The 21,159-nt window shown below is 46.6% G+C and overlaps 1 protein-coding gene across 1 annotated transcript; it reads left to right on the forward strand.

Annotated features, from left to right (window-relative positions):
* Positions 1-8,462: 8,462 nt before the first annotated feature.
* Positions 8,463-20,291, forward strand: CDC42 (cell division cycle 42; the record flags this gene model as incomplete). The annotated part of the gene is made up of 5 exons (XM_079545480.1): positions 8,463-8,567; positions 12,489-12,561; positions 14,259-14,368; positions 14,488-14,685; positions 20,202-20,291. 5 exons carry the CDS (start codon positions 8,463-8,465, stop codon positions 20,289-20,291), a joined length of 576 nt encoding a protein of 191 aa, XP_079401606.1.
* Positions 20,292-21,159: the final 868 nt, after the last annotated feature.

Raw genomic sequence — 21,159 nt, forward strand, 5'->3', positions numbered from 1 at the left:
CTGGAAGCGCGGCTCCACGCCCCGCCCCCACGTTCCTACGTGATGACGTCACCAACACAACGCCCCGCCCAGTTCTGCGTGATGACGTCACCGGCAGCGTGCCCCTGCGCCTGAAGCGGAGGAGACCCCGCAGCGAGCCGCCAACGCCCGGCGGAGACTCTGAGGTGAGCGGCAGCGCCGGAGCGGGGCGGGAGGCTGGGAGCCGCGCGTCCGCAGCGCGGAGGGGAGGGCGGACGGGTAGGCGAGCCGGGCCCGGACCCGGCCGTGTGCGAGCAGCGCTCCTTGGGGCTGCGCTGTGTGAGTGCGGGGCCTCACCGCCGCTGGGCCGGGGCTGTTGGCGCAGAGCGGGGCCGAGCTGCGTGTGGGGATGGGGCGGTCCGCCCGGCTCGGCTCCGTCTGCCCTGCGCTCCGCTCCCGGCGCCGCGGGCGGGGGCCGGCCTGGCCTCGCTCGGCAGGAAGCGGCGGGCCCTCCGGCTGCGAGCCCCGCGGTGCCGCCCGGCCGCCCGAGGGAGGAGGGGAAGGCGGAGGTCGGGTGTCGCAGGTTGGGCCTCCGCTTCTTCCGGGAGCGACGCCCAGCTCCGATGCGGGTCCGAGGCGCAGCGCGGGTGTGGGCTTCGCTTTAGGCACCGCGAAACGCTTCCTTCCCTCTCCTCCTCCTCCTGGGGAAGCTGGGAGGCGCTCCCCGGCTTTTGTCTCGCCCAGGTGCCGCTGGGTCATTCACCGTCCCGTTGGTTCTTTGGGGCCTTGCTGTGGTGGGCGTTTCTCTTTCGTTTTTGAGGTCTCGAAGACGAGAGTGGTGTATTTTAATGCCCCTTCCGTAGCTGCTTCGCTTGTGAGCGGATGGAGCTTGGAAGCTGCTGGCGACAACGGGACGCCGTGCCCAGGTGGCTGTGCAACCTGTGCTTGGCAGAGCTGAGAACGGTGCCTGCCCCATCTGCCAGCACTGCTCTGCTCCCATCATCTGACAGCACCACCAAGGCAAGGCCTGGGTGGGAGGATGTGATAGATGTGTAGGCAAAAGTAGTTCAGTCTTAGCACTTGTGATTGTATCCGTTTGTGTTTCTTCTCCCCTAGAGAAAGAGGGCCTGGCTGGCTTTATTCAAAATGTTAAATTGGAGCACCCCAAATGGCCTTTTTTTAGAAGAGTAATTAAAACCCGGGTCAAGCTTCTAGTGTTACTGATTGCAGTAAGGCAGTGAGCACTGGGAGCTTGGCTCTGCTGGTTAGCAAGATATTCTTGCACAGAAACAAGTTTAGGTAGCCTTTGTATTAAGTGGAAATGTGTTGTTCTGGCTTGTAAACGAGTGCTTGTTAGTGTAAGATGGTGGGGCAGACAGTGTAGGCAAATATTCACCTGAAGCAGGTAATGCAGACGTGCGTAAGACTTGAATCAATATATTATTAATTGTGAAATGATTCCTTGTTCAGTGTGTTTACTGCTTATATGCTTCAGTAATAAGGAGGAAAAGCATTTTTAAGGCTTGGTGAGGAATAAAAACTGCTGTGATGCAGGATAAAACACGTTTGCAGTTTGCCAGCATGTCTTAGACAAATTTAAATCGTTAGATTTGCGTGCTTTGAACTTGGTTATTCATGAGCTGTGCCTGATGCTTCCAGTTCGTTATATATCCTGCTTTGGAATTGTTTGCTGGGGACTGATGGCCAGGTGGAAATTTGTTGTGTTTTTATTGTTAAGCAAAAAAGGTCCGAAGGGCCAGAGTACCACAAGTATCTTTAGATACCTAAGAACAATGGAGGTGTTTTTTACTGGAAAGATGGCTGCTAAATGGAAATGGAGCCCAACTGAAAGCTGTAGGGATTTTCCTGATGAGAGCGTAACTGTGCTCTTGCTTTCCCATAGAAAATATGGTAAGTTGGTGCTGAGAGCAGCACAATGTTTGCTAATCCCGATAAGAAGCTCCTTCTAGTTGAAATGCAATTGTTGTACTGAAAAATGTTTCCCAGTCTTACCAGCACGGGCAGCTGGGACATCTTAATTGAAATCTCTCCAGAAGTTATCTGTCGCACTGCAGGCTTCAAAGTGAATACAGCACGTTGGTGTAGTTGGGTTCCAGCTTTGCTTCAGAGAACTCGTCTGATACACTGAACGTGCACCACTGCGGTTCTGGTTGTGTTTCACACTGAAACATTTAAAAAAATAATAATAAAAAAAAAAAGCTCACAGAATCACAGAATCACCCGGGTTGGAAGGGACCTCAAGGATCATGTAGTTCCAACCCCCCTGCCTAGCAGGGCCACCAAACATACACATTTAGATCAGGTTGCCCAGGACCCCGTCCAACCTGGCCTTGAACACGTCCAAGGACGGGGCATCCACAACCTCCCTGGGCAGCCCGTTCCAGGGCCTAACCACTCTCCTCGTAAAGAACTTCCCCCTAACATCCAACCTAAATCTTCCCTCCTTCAACTTGGATCCATTTCCCCTAGTCCTGCTATTGTCAGCCCTTTTGAAGAGTTTACTCCCCTCCTGGGTGTAGGTTCCCTTCAGGTACTGATAGGCTGCAATGAGGTCACCCCGCAGCCTTCTCTTCTCCAGGCTGAACAAGCCCAACTCCCTCAGCCTGTCCCCATAGGGGAGGTGCTCCAGCCCCCTGATCATCTTAGTCGCCCTCCTCTGGACCCTTTCCAAAATCTCCATGTCTTTCTTGTACTGAGGGCTCCACACCTGGACACAGTACTCCAGATGGGGCCTCACAAGAGCCGAGTAGAGAGGGACAATCACCTCCCTGTCCCTGCTGACCACCCCTCTCCTGATGGAGCCCAGGATCCCATTTGCCTTTCGAGCTGCCAGAGCGCACTGCTGGCTCATGTTAAGTCTCTCAAATCTCACAGCTTTGAAGTCACCTACAGACTTGCACACCTCAGTCCTCTGCCTTGCTGTGTCCAGCCCAGCTTCGACTCTGCCCATGGGTTGATGATGAATTGCAGCCATCCAGGGCGATTGCCCTTCAGGAGGAGTTGTAGGGGGGTGGAATCATCCTCACACTTGATGCTCAGTTTCTGAGGTGCTGTTGCATTAAGTGGAAGTAATGTGGGTTTCTAGTGCTCTAGCAGGAGCTCTCTTTACACACTTAGTGCATTGTAGGCTTTTGCCATTTCTCCTGTCACCCCTTTGTGCTGGAATACACATAAAATGGTATTTTAAGGATTTAACATATAACAGCACCCTTGCTGCATCTTCTGCCTGCATGAAGGTAAGTGGCCAAAATGACCAGAAGGCAAAAGAAGTGACAGAAACTGCATGAAGGCAGGGTGTCCCTGGGTTCTTATAGTAGTTCCTTTCCCACTAATGTGGGATGAAAGCATCGAATTTTGGGGGGGAAAAACTTTTTAAAATGACGATTTTTTAAGTTGTTTTGCTGCAGATTTACCCCATTTCTTCTGAATGGTGATGCATGATTCCCAGCGTCCTCCTGTCTTGTGAAAAGGAAGAATGTGAGGCTGGCACCAGCCATGGCAGTTAGCTCCTCATTTGCTGAGCGCAGGGCAGCCTCTGCTACTTTACCTCTGGCTTCAGCTAAATAAAAGTATTAGGAACACCAAGGGAGATGAGCATCAATGAAAAGTCTCTTCTGGAATGTTATTCTCAGCAAAGCATCGTCTCTTCAGTGCTCAGCAGTCTTGTTGATAGGCCTGAGATAAGCACGCTGCTTCCTGCAGACGGTGTTGGGGCAGTTTGTGTGCATGGAGTGCCAGCAACTGAGCCATTCTCTGAGCACTGCAGCCCATGTGCACGCAGGGCGGCTGCCCTTATGTAAAAATGCTCACCAAAGCAGCTGTGCTGCTGTCAGTGTCAGCTGTAGCACTGTTAAACGTGTCTGGCTGTAGGGAGGGGAGCTGAGCATGGGGGCTGGTGTGCCTGGTGATGAGCTGTTAGTTGTGCAGACAGGAGCACAGGTACAGCTTGCATCTTGAACTGTTAGCGTGAAGCTAAGCAAGTACAGGTAGATGTGCTTTACACTGTATAGAAGCACTGAACAAGATTTTATTGCACAGCAGGGTTGAACAGCTGTCTGTGGGCTGTGAGAGAGAGTAAAAATTCAAGACTAAAAGCAAGGACTTAACATAAGCTTCTGTATTTCTCAGGGTTTAATATAGGATGGCATCCTCTGCCTTATGCTGAGTTCATGTGGAGGTGGTTGCTCTGAGGTCCGAGAGGAGCAGGCTGCAGGCAGCACACGAAGCCTTGCTGTGCTGTGCCCACTGAGTCATGCTCTGCTTGACCAGGCTTGTTTTGAATTCAGGGCTGTGCAGTGGCATGGCTGTTGAATGTCTTTTATTTTTTCCTTTTAAGTAGTAGAACTTGAAAGGTGTTAATGCTGGTAGGAGTTTAACTTCAGACTTCTGAAATTCTCCCACTCGGCTGTATTCGCTTCCTGTCTCGTGTAGGTCTTCATCAGCCCGTTGTGATGAGCCCTTCTGAAGGGGTAGCTGTCAGTTCTTACATAATTGCAGAAAGTTGCATTAAGCACAGAAAACATCAGTTAATCTCCAAGAGCTGCATTTTGAGGTGACCTTGAGCTTCCTTCTTGGTAGTTCATAGTAACTCGTCCAGAAAAAAAGTTACTTCAAAACCGTAGAGACTTTGGGATAGATAGGCCCCGTCAAGGGGCAGACTTGAAGCATGTGTTGGGGATCTCCTGCTGCCCCTGCGTGGAGCACGTGGTTCCTGATAGCAGGTACAACTTCGGCCTGGGTGTCACAGTGCTGCTCCATCTGTGCTGGTGGTCCCGTGTCTCTGGATGGTTCTGCTGGAGCATTTCCAGCTCTCAGGCGTGGGCAGGGGGGAGGTGGCACCTCCAGTTACTTCTGTGCACATTGGGAGCTTCTGGCCAAGCCTCTGGGTGATGGTGGGGGTTGGATCTCCACCAGAATTCTTGTGGTTGCCTCGATGGCACTTTGTAACGCAGCAGCTCTTTTGGCTGCTGAAACAGCTTCTGTTTAAAACAAACAGTAGCACCTCTCAGAGTGTAAGTTTTGAGACTGGCTTTAAGGGCTGGCTGAACTGTTAGTGGCAGCTCCAAAAAGTCCTCGGAGGGTACAGCTGTTGTGTGGTTGTTTCAAGGTCTTTAACTGCTGTGGTGCAGGATTGTTTCTTAAGTCTGTCCCTCCTGTTCTTTACAGGTTTTGCCTTAAACTCGATCACTTGCTGTGTTTTGAAGGAGTGCAGCTGTGTGCTGGTTTGTATTTTGTCAGACTTTTGTTTTTGTTTAGCTGTTTGGGAAATTAAACCCCCAAACCATAAACTCAGCTTGAACGTTTGGGATACCTTGTGTGCCTGCAGTGATCTGAGCTACGGGCAAGATGGGCAGGTAACCTTGGCATCAAGTGGTTTAGAGTGTAATAAAGCCTTTCAATTTCATGAAGTGGCACATCTGTCACTTCTCAGCTGCTTGGGGTGAGGTCTGCTCCATGAGGAAGGCTCCTGGGGAGCTGAAAGATGGACTTTGGTCTGGAAACTTCAGCTTGCTTCAGGGAATGGCTGCAGTTCCCCTACAGAGGAAGATGCTGGCCGTGGTAATGCCGCTCTTCAGACTTGTTCTGAGTTCAGCCCTTAATCTGTTTTGCACCATCAGAACAGAGGGAACACTGAGGGCTCTGAGGTCCTTTAATGATGTTGACAGCGGTTCCCTCACAGAGAGGCGGAGTGTCGTACGGTCATTCCTGGGACAGAGTTTGCTGGGCTGGGTTTGTAGTGCAGGCATGCAATTAGGATCTTCTCCATTTAATGCTCTGGTTTTTCCTCTCTGGTGAGCAAAACCTCCCAGTAGCTGATTACATTGCTTCGATACCCCTCATCTGGGAGACTTCTCGCTGTGGCAGGCTGGGTGAGCTTAGGTTTGTGTGTCAGTGGTGCACGCTGAGGAGCATCACAAAATGGTTGTTGGCTGTCAGCTGGCAGCTTGCAGCAAGCTGCGTTAGCCGGTGGGTGATGAAATGGCAGCAGCTTCAGTGCTGTGTGAAGAGGAAGCCGTGGTGCTGCCATGGCTTGACAGGAAGCTTGTACAGGATGTGCAGACAGATTTGACAGCGGGGCTTCCTTTGCCTTAGAATAAGGTACTCGTTTTAACCTGCAAACAGACATCAGTAGGTTAAGAATCTTAACGAGCTGGGCTTGCGGCTTCTACAGCAGTTAAACTGCTGTATGGAGAGAGTGAAGGCAAGATGGTTTGTGCTTCTCATTTCAGTAGGGAATGCTGATTGTATGTCAAGATTGACAGTGTCTCACTGATGCTTCAGCCAGTGATGCTGCACTTCAGGTGCTTGCTGTTAAAGTGGGGAAGGAGGCTTTCCTGAGAGGGGCTGAGGCTGTCCGTGGGTGCCCCATACGTGGGGGGCTGCCATAGGCACCTCACACAGGGTTTCTTCAGCCTTTCTGCGGTGACTTCTGGTGTGTGTTCAGGCCTGCACTGAGAATGTGTGAGACTTGGTGTGGGCATATAATCCCTCTTTGGTGGTTCAGGTAATTCTATTCTAATCCTAACGCTTGCATTTGCTAGCTGCTTCTAGGGGGTGATTCCTAAGGGAGCTCACTTGTCTCTCATAAAAGTGTAACCAAGCTTTTAAATGAAACTCTGACACGTGAGCTGCTTGGGTCTGCACTGGAGCCATCTGATCAATTTGACAAATCTTACCAGGCTTTGTAATCCTCACTTCCCAGAAATCCCATTTCCTGGGATATTCTTGATTTCTGTGAGATCCCCTTTTGAAATTGCATGTTGGATGGGGTAAAACTGAGTAGCTGTTAGACGTGCAGTCACTTAACATGTGCTTTACTGAAATGCTTTTTTTCTTCTTTCCTTTGATTAGAATACAAAGATTTGAAGAAATAAATGAATTCAGGTTTAAGAAAAGCCCTATTGAGCAGAACTAACGCAAATTGCATTGTATTCCTGGACTTTATCAGCTTTCTTCTCTAGACCCAACTGCCAGGCTCATAATTATGTGTCTCAGTCCACTTACTGCACTCAAACTGGGATGACTTCAGTGCTTTCCACTCCTGTTTCAATTCCCTCTGGTATTTAAAACTACTATCTGGTCCTGCTCGGTGCCCTGTACGCAGGCGTGCTGTTAATGGGCACTTTGTGAAGAGGAAACAAACTTTGTAATTTTTCCTCCCTTCGTTAGCATTCCCTTTGGGGATGAGTTCTTCTGCAGGCCTGTCTCATGCTGGACTGTTTTGTTTTATCACAACTTGATGCGTGCATCTTCTTTCGTTTTCCTGTGGAAGAGTGGATTCCAGGATAGTGCATCCAGCTCCCTGACAAGGACCTTGTTTTGAGCTGTGTTTTGTGTTGAACGGGTGCCATTTCCATGATTTTGATGGGGTTGATCTCAGTGCAGAAGGCAGAATGATGAGGTGAGGCTGCAGCCCTGAGGCTCTTGTATCCCCCACCCTGGTGGAGGATATCTCTGTAAGCAAATCCTTGCTGTTTGTGTAAATAATATGGAAATGTTTGGAAGTATTGGCAGCTTTGCAATTAGGTTTGGTGGGGTTAGGGTTTCATCCTCTCATATGGTAACATGACTGAAGGCTTGGTAATTTTACTCATTGGAGTAATAGCTTAATGATAGCTTAATGAAGGGCGGCTGTGCCTGGCTCTGGAGGAAGCCAGCTAAGGTTTGGAGGAAGTATTGGTGGAAAGTACCCAGTTAGTTACAGTGCTCAAATCTGTCCAGGGGCAGCACTGAAACAGTTTGCTGCATCGTGGCTCTGTAGCATCTGGAGAGTGATGGATTCCCTGGGAAATGGGGGCCCTCTGAGCTGCTCTGTTCTGAGTGGGGCTGAAGGCGCAGGTGAAGTGGAGCTGAAACATGAAGGTTACAGAGCTCGCCTTTGAAAAAAACCGTGCGTGCTTCTGCCTGTACCTGCTTATTTTTATCCTGTGAGCTATTTTCAGAGCTCATGCTGCTGTATTTCCTTGGTAAGATCTCTTGGGAGATATGTTACTTAGCAGCTAGCAAGAACCGAGTTTGCACTTCCATTTTTCAGTGCATGTAAGGCTGGGTGCTTTTGTGCATTAGAAATAGACTGAAAGGCATTGGAACCTTTTTTGCCCAGCTGTAGGTAATCAGGCAAAAAATATGTTGTATGTTAGAGTGACTTGACTTACCAGATTCTTCCCGATGTGAGAAGTGACTGTGCCAAACTCAGCTGGTATTTGGCAATGGTGTGCAATGCAAAGGCTAGCAATTTGGAAGAATTTGCATATATGAAAATGAATGTCCTCTGATGTGTGCAATGGAGTGATTGCATCAAGTGCTTCGTGTAGGAATACCTTCCTGTCAGATCCCAGTACGTCCTGTCAGTGCCTTGGGCTCAGCTGAAGCTGTCTAATGGCACACACTGCAATCCGGGGGGAATGAAAATCCTAAATCTCTTTTTTTTCTTTTTTCCTTTCAGGTTCACGTTGGAGTTGATACTGTAGCAGACTTCAGCTATGCAGACGATTAAGTGTGTAGTTGTGGGAGATGGTGCTGTTGGTAAAACCTGCCTCTTAATTTCTTACACAACAAATAAGTTCCCGTCGGAATACGTACCAACGGTGAGTGTGAGAATGGCTCCAGTTCTTGGGGACGGCGGGTTGTGCAGCATGAGTTTCCTTTCTGAAGAAGTTTTGTGGCATAAACACCTCAATATCTGTACCTTCAGCTTGTTGCAGGCTGATGCACCATGGAAAAGTAATGAGGGTCTGTTGTGCTGCTGCTGATCCTTGCTATCACCTGGTGGTGCTGGGGTTCTTTCCTGTGTGCAGTCAGTTCCTGCTGTTTGAGTGCTTTGTAGGGTCTTGGCTGCTGTTTGTTGATGGCCACTGGCTGGATTTTGTGAATCAGATTATCTGCTGTTGCTAAAAGTGCAAAGTGGAGGTTGGGCAGCAGGAACTCCTTGTCTCCAGCTTGCTGAGCTCTGTTGCAGCCACACCTTTACTTTTAGGGAAAATGGTACTTCATGCTGCTGAGATGGTCACTGACCACAGTTACCATTTTTGATGCTGATTTTTGCTTTGCAGCTTTGAGAGATCATGCAGTGTAGTGTGGAGTGTGTGCTTACTCCTCCTATTCAGCTGAAGTCCTGTTTGGATCTAGAGTGTTCAGTCTCATTCCAGTTGTGCATACAGATATTTAACAGCTTTGTATGTATTCCTTTTGTCTTCATGTAACGCTTGCTGTAACCTTTTTGAGTCTTACAGTGTCAGTTTTCTGAGCTACCAAATCCCTTGGCTTGTCTCAAGATCAAGGTTAGAGCAGTCTGATTGCATGTGTTGTTTTTCTGATAGAGAAGTGTGTTGCTCTGATAGTGCCTATGCAGGATTGGCATGCTGGCAGTGGGATGTTCAGTTTGTTTTGGGGGTCACTGGGCTGTTACAAAGCAACTTAAAAGAACAGAACTCCTTTGAGATGCTGGGTTCTTCATGGTGCCTCTTTCAAAGCAGCAGATACTTTGTGTAAAAGCAAACAAAAAAAGGAACCCACCAAGCCAAAGGGGAGAAAGAAGTCGTTTTTGTGACAGAGAAGCTGCAGGAAGTTTCTGTGATTCTTTTTAGTTGCTGTCTCTGACCACTCTCTGAAGACTTTTCAGCTTGCTAAACTTGAGGCTTCCCTGGAACAGGACTGACTTTTTGTGAGCTTAGTTGTGGATTTGGTGCTGGAGAAGAAGTGGTGCAGGTATCCCCAAGCCTGAGAGCACGCAGCTTGGTGCAGTGACCAGCCTGAGGGCTGTGTGTAGGCACAGAGACCAAGGCTCAGCCTTTTGCAGAGATCCTCCTGTTTAGGACTGGCAGGGGACTGGTTGTGTTTGAATCTGCACTTTGCTGCTGTCGAGTGGTGCAGAGAAACCTGCTGTGCTGTTTCCAGGATAACCAAGTGCTGCGCAGAGCCTGGGGAAGTCTGCTTGCCCTATTAAACTAGTCTTTATGGTCAAGACAAAATGAAAGTGTTCAGTGAGGTTTCAGCAGTGAGCCTGAAGCTTCTATATTTATCCCCAGTGAAGTTACCCTTCATTACATTCAAAAATGTTTCAATCTTAAACTTGTGAGGTTTCAAAATACACGTTTCAAGTCTGCTGTCCTGCAGGTGGTAGTATCTATAAAGCCCTGGTCATAAGCAGTGTGGAACAGCTACTCGAGTTACGTGTCATTTAAGTGTGGTCATGATGTGCTGAGGCTCAATTGTGGTACTTTTTAAAACTGTCCCATGCTTCTGAAATTGTTTTTTCCTCCTGAACCTTGTCTTGAGAATCTCAGTGTTCTGGGAATATCACAGGCCAATTGCCAGCTCTGGCCTAAAGTCTTCTTTCAGGCTCTGAGAACTGGTAAGTAGGCTCTGATATTCTGGCTAATGCTTGTAGTAATAAATAGGAAAAGAAGTGTAACAGCATCATTCCAAAATGAAGGCAGAGCCTTGTGACAGGGCACAGAGCAGTTAGTAGCAGGTGAGGTGCTCTGAAGTCTGAGTCTGGTTTCAAACTGATCTGTTCTGCACGTGTAGCTGTTGAAGGCTCTGATATAAGCTGTGTGTGCTGTTGCCCTGCTTGGCTATGCCTGCACTCTGCAGCTGCTGGTTCAGTCTGATAGGATCTTTCAGTTGGTTCTGTTTTGCTTTTCTTTCTCAAGGGTATTTCCCAGGGGGATGCGGATTTTGTGCTGGTATGGAGTTTATCGCATGCGTATTTTTGACATCATTCCCTTTTCAAAAAAAGCAGCAAGGAACTTGTGTTGCAGTGGCACTGTCAGTGCCTGGGAATGGTAGGTGGTGTGAGTTCTGTAACGTGGAAGCTTGAGCTTCCTGCTGTAGGAGGCTGTCTGGTACCAGCAGGAACTGAAACTTCTTGTTGGTCTGTTGCTGCTCTGGGTTTTAGGCTGTTTAGCACAGCTGAGAATGAAATGGTGGTTGTGCTAGATCTATGGTGCTTGCAAGTTTGTCATGAAGAGCTGGCCTTTTAACCCTGGCCTCTCCAGTGCTGGATCCACAGCCTTTCTCAATTCTAGCTGTACCTTTAAAAACAAAAACCAAGTGTGTTAATCCTCCTAAGGGGCAGCTGCATTTAATAACTTAAACTCTGTTCACTGGGTACAGATGAGGTAATAGTAGAGGGCCAGAGCAGGAGTGCTGATTAAGGAATATCTTTGGGATTTCAAGCTTGTCAAAATCCTCTGACACCTCAAAGAGTCGGTGCTCTGACCTTCAGTGAGGAGCATGCCACTTCCTGATCCTTTGGGTCGTTTGTACTTTGGGGTGTTGAAGTAGTGGTCACTGCACTTGGATTGTGCCTGTGGAATGCCTGCAGCCTCCTTCCGCACCCTGAAGGTCTCGTGCTGTGGCTGGATGCTCACAGGAGGGTGCAATAAAGCAAAATCAGGGCAGTGTGTCAAAGGATTGGGCTGCAGGTAATGGGTGAATGTTGAAGTCTCTTGCAGTCCTTAAATCCTGAAGGTTAAACCGTAACTGTTTGAGAGGGAAACTTCCAGTTCTAGTTGGTTCTGGGGATGCATAACTTCCTTCTGGGTCACAGTGGGTTGTAACAAATTGGAAAAATCAATGTGGCAGGTATTGCTTTAACCAGAGCATTGGCTGGAGAGGAGATGGATCTGAACTCATCGAAGTTCAGCTTTGAAGTGCTGTTCTGCTAGTCTTAGTCGCATATCTTAGTGGAAATTGTTCAAGGGCCTTAGCTTGTAATGAAACCTTGTGAATAGGTGTGACAGCTCATGTCTCAGCGTTCCTTCTTCCATCACTTATGTGAAAACCTTCCGAGTTCACTGGGACCTGCTTTAATGCTGCAATTTACTTCGGCTGTGGAAGCTGCTCAGACTTGATTGTTGTGTTGAAGGGTATGGAGCTTTCACATCCTTGCTCAGATTACTTGCAGCACAATGTGCAGGCAGCTTTTTTTTTTTTTTCCAATGGGAAAAGCTTTTGATGAAGATAGCTTCTGAAACGTTTTGTTCTGGTTCTGAAGATGAAATGGTCACTGAAATTAATGTTGACCTCCAGCAGTAGTAATGAGTTAATGAGTTTGCAGGTTTAGAAGGAAAAGGCTTTGGGTAGGAGCGTGTGATCAGCTGTGTTGTAAACAAGTTGCTGGGTGAAACACTTGGTGCAGTGTGTGCTTGTGACCTCGTGGATGGGACTGTTGTACCAGCTGCTGCACAGATGCTGTAGCCTGATCTTCTCAATTACAGGCAAGAGCTGTTACAGGTGTTTTGTTCAGTGGCTTTTATGGTATTAGATGCAGCAGTGTATCTAGTGTGCCTTTACTTTAGAGAAAGTGTGGAAATAACTCTTGCATCCCTATCACAAATGGAATCATCCTGTTAACAGCCTCAGTGGCAGTGCAGGAAGCGTGATGGATTCTGGCCTGCTGAGATGACTCTTGTACAAATCAGAGGGGGCTCAATGTGGTAAGTAGTGCGATGGCTTGAAAGATGGCGTACTGACCTGCTCTTAAATGTTTCTTTCCTGAACAGGTCTTTGATAACTATGCTGTAACGGTTATGATTGGAGGAGAGCCTTACACTCTAGGCCTCTTTGATACTGCAGGTGAGAAATCGAGTGCTCGTGTCATTGTAACTGCCCTAGATTTAGCTGAAGTGATGCTGACCATAAAGGTGTACCAGAAGAGGCAAAAGTTGAAAGGGAAAAGTCTGCAGGCTTCTTTGTTCATTGAAATTAGACTGTATTTGAGTCCGTGGCTGGAGTAATGTGCAGTGGTTACACAGCTATCTGCATTTATTAGCAAGCGTGAGAACTTAACAAGAGGGGGTAGGAGCTTACCCAGGACTTGTCCACTCCCCAGCATGTAATAACAGCAGAGCAGTACACAACTTCTGATATTGCAAACTGTTGTTCAGTACAGTCCTGTCAGAGAACTTGGCTGGTAAAGTGTTGCCTAAAATTGCCTTGGTAGAATTTAATGGGACTCTTTCCAGCTGTATTCTTACAGATGCATTGTTAGTGTTTTATTAATTACTGATGTGATCTTGTGCTCCAGTTAAGTGCTAAGGCTTTAATTACTCTTCACATTGTTCTCAGAAGCATGGTTTGTATGTTATTACAAACTCCTTAGTTCCTGGATAAGATGCTCTGTGGAGAAGAAGCCAAATGACTTAGTGCATGTAGCTTGATGAAAATAAAAGCTTTCCTTTTGGAGCCAAACTTGTGAAATTGAAGGGCTGCTGCTTTGAGGGTCACCCATCTTTTTACTAAACAGCAGCTCCTAGTGCAAGCTACAGAACTTAAATGAATAAAACCCATATTAATGACTGACATATTGTAAAAACTTTCTACTGTGAAGACAGCTTTTTGGGGGGTACTTTTAATTGCAACAACTTGTTTTGGTCAGTGCTTAGCTCCCATGTGTTTCCAGAGAAGTACAGTAGGTGCCACAAGCTGTTCAGATCTCCATCTTCAGTCTGCAGATCCTCCACTGAGATGTCCAGGTGTGGTCAGCTCCTTTAAGGTCGCTGAGGTCTTTGAGACTCGGTTGAAATGCAAGTGTTTTTGGAACAAGTGTTTCTCAGCTGATTGCCAGCTCACGAAGCTCCTTAAACGGGAGCCTTGCTTTGCTCTAAGAAGAGCGGCACTGAATTGAGCAGGTGTAGAAATGAGCTGCTGCAGTTTGGTGGGTCAGTGCTTGCAGCGTGCTGCAGGGTCTGCTGCTGTCTGATGTGCAGCCCAAAGGGAGCAGCTTGGCTTCCTTTGAAGCACAGCCTGCCCTGTGTATATTTTTAGGGGATGGCTGCTAGGCAGCCTTGTTACTCCCACACCTGTAACAGCAGCATTCTTCTCTTGCTGTTTAAAGAACACTTCCCTAGATGCTTTCAGATGTGAACTGGGACCTCCTAGGGAGCAGAATTGCTTCTGAAACTTTACTTCTAGCGTGTTAATGAAATTTGATGTTGGAATATATTTTATGGTAGAGTAGATGCAGAAGACCTGACTTACAGCCAGATTTACATTCTGCAGTCTGAGGCTGCTTGACCTAAAAAGAATTTATTAGGGCACACTGCTGACCTTCCCTTCTCTCTTGTGACTTTAAGCAGCTTGTTGTTACATAGCAACTGAATGAATTCTGTATCTGAATATAGGCTCCCTGAATGTTTGGATTCAGTGTATTTGCTTAAGAGTTAGAACTACTCACAGTAATGCTTTTGTGCTGGAATGTGTACTCTAACAACCTGTAGAAGGCAATATTTTGCTGTCTACCTCTAATACTGTGTTAATCTTCTCCCTTATAGGTCAGGAAGATTATGATAGATTACGACCCCTCAGCTATCCACAGACAGATGTATTTCTGGTCTGTTTTTCAGTGGTATCTCCTTCTTCATTTGAAAATGTGAAAGAAAAGGTTGGTTTGACTCTGCCTGAGTTCTCCTGAGAAGGAGCTGCTGCTGTGATTTTAGTAGTACCTAAAGTGTTAATCTTGACTAGGTGGTCACTAATAAGTGCTCTATCTTCTCTTCTTAGTGGGTACCTGAAATTACTCACCATTGTCCAAAGACTCCTTTCCTGCTTGTCGGGACCCAAATTGATCTAAGAGATGATCCTTCAACAATTGAAAAACTTGCCAAGAACAAGCAGAAGCCCATAACTCCAGAGACAGCCGAAAAACTGGCCCGGGACCTGAAGGCTGTTAAATACGTGGAGTGCTCTGCGCTTACGCAGGTAAGAGTTGGTCTTTGACCATTTCTGCTTGTATTCCATATACAGATCTGTATTCCATATACAGATATATTTTTTTCAGTTACAGGGGAAAAACAGCTCAGAATGACTGTGAAAGGCTGTGAGCTCCATTTCTGCTGTTGACACAGTAGCTTTCTCTGTCCTGTTGTTCTCAGGCACGAGGAGCTGGCAGTGGTACAAAGCAGATCAGCCTGTGAAGATTTAGGCACGAGTGGAGAGGGGAGGTGAAGGACTTGCTTGCTGGGTTTGCTTTTGTGTTGGAGCAAAGTTGTTATCTAAAACTTAGAAGGCACGTTACAGACAATAAGTGGGTTAGAATGCAATTCACAGCTGAAGAGAGCAGTCAAAGAAAAAAAACAGATCTCAGTTTCTGTCTTAGTGAAGTAAGTTTTGTTCCTTCTATGAATAGAAGCCTTCCTAATTGAGAGCTTCTTTCTCTTCCTTTTTAAAGCTTCCTTTCTCTTCTCCCCACCCAGTCGACAGTGACCTGTTTCCTTGTATGCCTTAAGATGGAAGTTCTGTTGAAACAAAAAATACTGATCATATAGTTCTTAAGATATAAATGTGGCTGTGCTGTGAACTAATGTGTGAAAATGAGTCTGAAAACGACTGAAATTGCTGACTCGAGGCACCAAAACCTGGCAGTCTTTCCCCCTTAAGTCAGTGTGGGGAGGGTGGATAGCTAGGATCTGCCTTGTCTTTGGGTGCCTTGGAAACATAATCTCGTGTGTCCACTCCTGCACAATGTATTACAACTCCTAGCAGTGTATTTAATGCTCCTCTGTGAAGAATTAGTACCTACAGGATGTACACAAACCAGAGGTGCACAATATCAGGTTTTTCACTCTGTCATTTTGTTGCATTGATCTGTAGTATCTTGAGCACAGAACTTTGTTGCTGAGCTTCCAAGCCTGAAGTTCTGCTTCCCTTGCATCCTCTGCCCAGGTTGCACAATGGCTTTTCCATTTGTCATCCTGAGTGCTTTTTGTTTTTTTTCAAACTAAGAGCAGCCTTCTGAGGGAGTGTGTGGGACGCTGCCCTGAGGTGTTGTGGCAAGGAATCCTGCTATAGATGATGTCAGTTGCACAACCTGAAGGCTGCTGCTGGCTAGACTGTGGGACCTACGTGTTGGTGAAATGGATAGCAGGATTTTTTGCCCTTTCCTCTGTGTCTTTAAATTTGCTTTGTTCAATCTGTTCAAATTACATGGAAGCACCTGAAATTACTGGAAGGGCTGATAGAACAACTTCATTGTTTATCCATTCTTTTAATTTCCAGATAAATTAAGTGTATCCGTTGCAGAGAACAGCTTTATGCACTTGGAATCTCAGCCTGAATTTCCTCCAGAGAACTCTGGTGGCTGTATATCCAGTAGTGGTCTCAGAAGTTGGGAATAATCTGGTAGGAGGATTCTGAGGCTTTCTCACCTGAAAGATTAGTCAGTCTTCTGCTCTGCTCTTTTTACTTCATTTTGTCATTGACCTTCCCTGCAAAACATATCTTACTCAGCCTGTTGGTAATACCTGCCAAACAGAAACGTGGATGTTCTGCAAAGGGAGGATGTTTGACGTTTCCAGCAGTGATGGAGCTGGTGGCTTGCTGAGCACAGAGGGCAGCTGGCTGTTCTAGCCAGGAGGATTGTTTTCCTACCTGCAAGGCAGTGCTGTAGTAGTTGGTTTCAAGTGAATCTGGGTTCAGCTGGGTTATTCCAGTTATCTCTTTACCTTGGCATCCATCTACACAGTTAATCTCAGCTGTCTGAGGTTTTCTGCCTTCCCACTAACTTGCAAATGACTTTACAACAGTAGTAAATAATCATAAAATTACGGAGCTGTTATTTTTGTTTTCCCCAGGATTTAGGATTTCATTTGTCTGTGTGTCAGTCAGATGTTCTGAACACAATACGTGGGTCCTAAGAGGCTGAGTTTGACTCTGTTCTGTAAAGGCAGAGTATCTGCACCATCGTGAGTCTGGACAACTGCAGTGGTGAAGAGTGAACTCTGTTTTCCCTCCCTCTCCAACATTTTTTTTTTTGAGGTATAGGGCTTTTCTTGTGATGAAGGCACTGAAGTAGGTCAGCACCGATGCCTTCAGCCTTCTTCCTTCAAAATAATACCCAAACACCACTGCCAGTAGTAGGTAACACTTCCTCTTTAGGGCAGGGTGACGGACTTGCAAATAAAGCCAGTTGTTGCTTCTGTCATCCTTAAGTCTCCCTGTAGCTCTGTGCAGCTACTGAGCACAAGGGAACACTTTGAATTTTGTTCCTTTTTTCTGATGCTGGGCTTGAGCACAGCTGATGGTTTTGACAAAACCAGGTTTGTGAGGGCCCTTAAGTTTCCCATGAGGAAGTGGGGATAAAGAGAGCCAGAGCCCAGCTGGCTCGCTGCTGCAGCCCAGAGCAGTGCTGCTTCAACCAGAGCATCAAGGCCTGTGGGCTGCTCAGACCCAACGCAGCTCCTTTCATGTGCCCAGGCTTCTGTCATCCAGGCTTCTGTCTCCAGTCCAGTTCTCGCAGTAATTTTACCCTTTTTTGTCATCACTTATCCCTGTTTTTCTGTACTAGGAAAGCAAAGGAGGAGTCCAAGAGTAGTACACTAAAAAAAAGTGTTATTTTCTCAACTCTTGCCCTATTTGGGTTCTTTGTTGCATAATTGGGTCTATACTACAGCCTTATCCTCAGAGAGGGACTGTCTAACTAGTACTCAGGCTGCATTTAGGCATTATCAATTGGAGGTCTCTAAGGTTTTTTGAGCGTAGGTTGCAACTCTTAAAACATGCTGGAGAAAATGTACAGAATTGCATGTGTACTTGATAAAAGTAAGTTAATAACCTTGCATGTAACTTGGACATAAATGCTTCCAGATGGAATTGTCTTAGAGACCTCCTGTGTGAGTGCTCCAGTAAAAGACTTGCTGAGAGGGGTGTATCTGAACCAACCTCTTGTTTGGATGGTGTTCAAAAACAAAAATCTACAAACGCCACAAATGTTTGCAGGAAGTAATTGAAGCTTTTCTGTTCTTCTTTGGCTGACATAAAGCAGTTCTTCAGAAGTTACAAAGGTTGCACTGGTGACAGTAGATTTAGGCGAGTCCAGTTAGCACAAACTGAGCCAGGTTTCACTTCTGGCGTTCACGTGAAACCTGGCAGAGCTGTGTGGGAGTGCTGATGTACTGTGGTGGTCTTGTTGTGCTTACAGTAACTGCAAGGCATGCTCTGTGCTCTGATGCAATCCCTGCAGACCTCTTAGAGCTCTGACCGCTTGTGCAGTGCTGGATCTTGGTTATCCAGTCCTAATGTAGTGTCTGTTTTCCTTTGAATGGTTACACTTGCTTTAATGACTAACTGAATAACTGAAGTGCATCGTTCCTGTAGCTGGCTGTTAGGTAAGGTATTGCATCACTTTGTGTGTGACTGAATAGCCAATGTCTGAAGATGACAGTGGCTTACTTAGAGAGGCACCGCTTCAATCCCAGGTCGTGTTTTCCCTGCTGTCTGGAGTTGTTCAGTTATTCGGGGCTGAATTCACAGAGCAGAATGGTGTGGAGCCTTTGCTCTGATCTGGCTGCTGCTGTAGGTGCAGCAGTGAGTCCATGCACCTGCTGTGGCCACTGACCTGCCAGAAGAGTGCACTCGGGGGGGCACACAGCTCTCCCGTGTGTTTGTTCCCCTGTAACTCACCAGGTGTGTTTGCAGCACTTAGGGGAAAACACGATTTTGTGAGCAGCTCCTTCCTCAGGTGGCTTTGCCAGCTGCTGTGTTTGTGCCTCTGCCCTCTTGGGTGTTGGTGTTGTTTAACTTGGTGGTCTGTCACATGTTCTGTCTGTCTCTTTTTGCTTCTGGGTTGTCTAAAGGAGATTTCTTCCTGGGATCTACTTTGTTTTTTGCAAAGTAAATCTTGTTACTGCCTGTGTGAATTCAGCCTGCTCTATCCTGAATGCTCTTTGTATCTGCTTGTTTTTCTCTAATCCTCTAACCTGGCTGCTGTTTTTTCTCCTCCCCTCTGTCTTGTAGAGAGGTCTGAAGAATGTGTTTGATGAGGCTATCCTAGCTGCCCTCGAGCCTCCGGAAACTCAGCCCAAAAGGAAGTGCTGTATATTCTAAACTTTCTCCTTCCCCTCTTGCTGCTGCTTCCTCTGTCCCACTACTGTAGAAACCTGGTTAAAAACGAATAAAGCCACCTCTATTGAAAGCTGTTGTCTGCTTACCATTTTAGAGCAACCTCTGTATTAGCTCTTGGACTGACAGTGCTTAAAATCTTTAGTAAAACATTGTGACCATGGAACGTGAACTGGACTCGCTTAACTCTCTGCTGCTTGGGTTGCCAGATGTGGGTAGCTTTATAATTCAGGCTGTTGGGGGAAAGGATCTGATTACATCATTTCTCTATAAGAAAAAGATTGAAAGAATAAGACATGATGTTTGATCTTCCTGAATCCAGCTGGAAGAAGCGTTGTGTGTTTTCAATTTCTACTTGTGACTCTTGTTAAATGTAATTGCATGACAAAAGTACATGGAACGGTGATCTGCAAGTGATGCTGTAATGTGAAGGAATTTCTGGTTCTCCTTTGTGCAGTGAGATGTTTTTGTTGCAATTGCTTTGGCTGTCTGTGCTGTAGTGGAGTATTTGTAAGTCCTTGGGAAGGAAATATCGATGTATTTGCTACTGCTTTATGAACTGTTAAGACTATCTTGCTTTCACTAACACGATAGAACATTTCAGTAATAGATTCTTAAAGCCTGTTACTGTAAGATGTAAAGCTGCTTCTTACTCTTACGCTTCTGATTTTTATTGTTTGAAGGAGAATAACGTCAATTGTAGTTTCCTTAAATTTTGAAATTAAAAACTGCGGTTGTTTGTATAAATGACTGATGAAGCTTTATTCTGATTTTCTCTTCCTGGCTTCAGTTTAACACCTATGCAGTGTCCCTGCTTTGTACTCCTCCCATTTCGACTCTGATACCATGCACAGCTTCTGGCCTCTACCTGCGTGCTCCTGAGCACAGGCTGCGGGGCCGGAATCCTGCCCTGAGCGTGTCGTGGACCAGTTTATCATTGCATGCTTGCCTTGTCTCCTCTCCTCCCCTCGACGCGCAGGTGTCTGCCCTGCTGTGCTGCCGTGCTCCAGTAGAGCTCTTCCATTCGAATGCAGCACTTTCTGCTTTGTTGTTAGCATGTCAGATGTGTCACTGCCCAACTAATCATAAAAACTGCCTTAAGGAAACGACTTCGGTCCGTGTGTTTGCTTCTCGTGGAGTGTACTGCTCTGTTTTCTAAGCACTGTGCTCGTGGTCAGCAGATGGGCTGCTGCGATAAGGAGCTGCTGACGGCAGCAGTGCAGCTGGGGCAGACCTTGCTGAGCAAAGGAGGTGGGGGGTCTGGGTGTCGGATGGGGGTCCCTCACTGCAGGGGTTGGTCTGCCACCTGGCTCTCGGTGCTTTTGTTTGTGTGAACTCAGAAATGAGACCTGCCCCTTTCTCTCTTTGCCCCTTTTCAGAAAGGCCTAAAGAATGTATTTGATGAGGCGATATTGGCTGCCCTGGAGCCTCCGGAGCCGAAGAAGACTCGCAGGTGTGTGCTGCTATGAACGTCCCTCCACAGCCCCTTCTGCAAAGCTGGTGTTTGATGTCATACTAAAAGCAATGTTTAAATCAAACTAAAGATGCAAATTTTAAAATTTGTTTTTTGCAATAATGACAAATACCCTGCACTCCCATCTCCCCCACACGATCCCTGTGTGAGATGAGAATGTTAGTGTTTATTCCCCAGTGTCCCCTCAATTCAGTTAAACTAGTTAATTTTGAGTAATTACGTAGTATCAGAAAACACTGATCAGTACTAGTTTTTTATTTTGTTTACTGTTTCTAATTTTTTTGTTTAAAATCCAGGCATGCTTGTCATGACTTTTTTCTGTAACAGACTAATTCTAGGCTGTTTTACTGAAGCCTTGCCCCTTCTGCCAGTCTGGCAAGACTTAGTTCTGGTTTCAAGAACTCCTAGGGCTGTTCTGCAGCCAGCCAGCAGCCTGTGTGTGAACAGCCTTTCATACTAAAGACAAATACAGGAAAGTGAGATGTCCCAAGCTGGTGCTCCTCTAAGGAGGAGTGTAGAAAAATGTATCTGCATCTCCTCTGAAGTTGCCTTGTATCTCTCTCTCTCTCTCTCTCTCTCTCTCTCTCTCTCTCTCTCTCTCTCTCCCCCTGGCTTCCCACGTGCAAGTCATAAATTTCTGCCCCGTCCTCTAAGTTATAAAGTTTTAGGCACAGAAGAATCCTTTCTCCTGGATGCACCATCAGACTTGGAAACTAACTTGTCAGTCTCTTTGTGAGCTTTTGGTCACGGGATGAAGAAATAACTGCACCTTTTAAAGCATGCCCAACTGATTCAGTTGGCTTTTAACAAGCCCATCTTTCTGCCAATCCTTTCTTATTTGAGAAATGCTTCCAAGGACCAGC

Source organism: Tetrao urogallus, assembly GCF_951394365.1.
Source record: "Tetrao urogallus genome assembly, chromosome: 21".
In the NCBI taxonomy this organism is placed as follows: Eukaryota; Metazoa; Chordata; class Aves; order Galliformes; family Phasianidae; genus Tetrao; species Tetrao urogallus.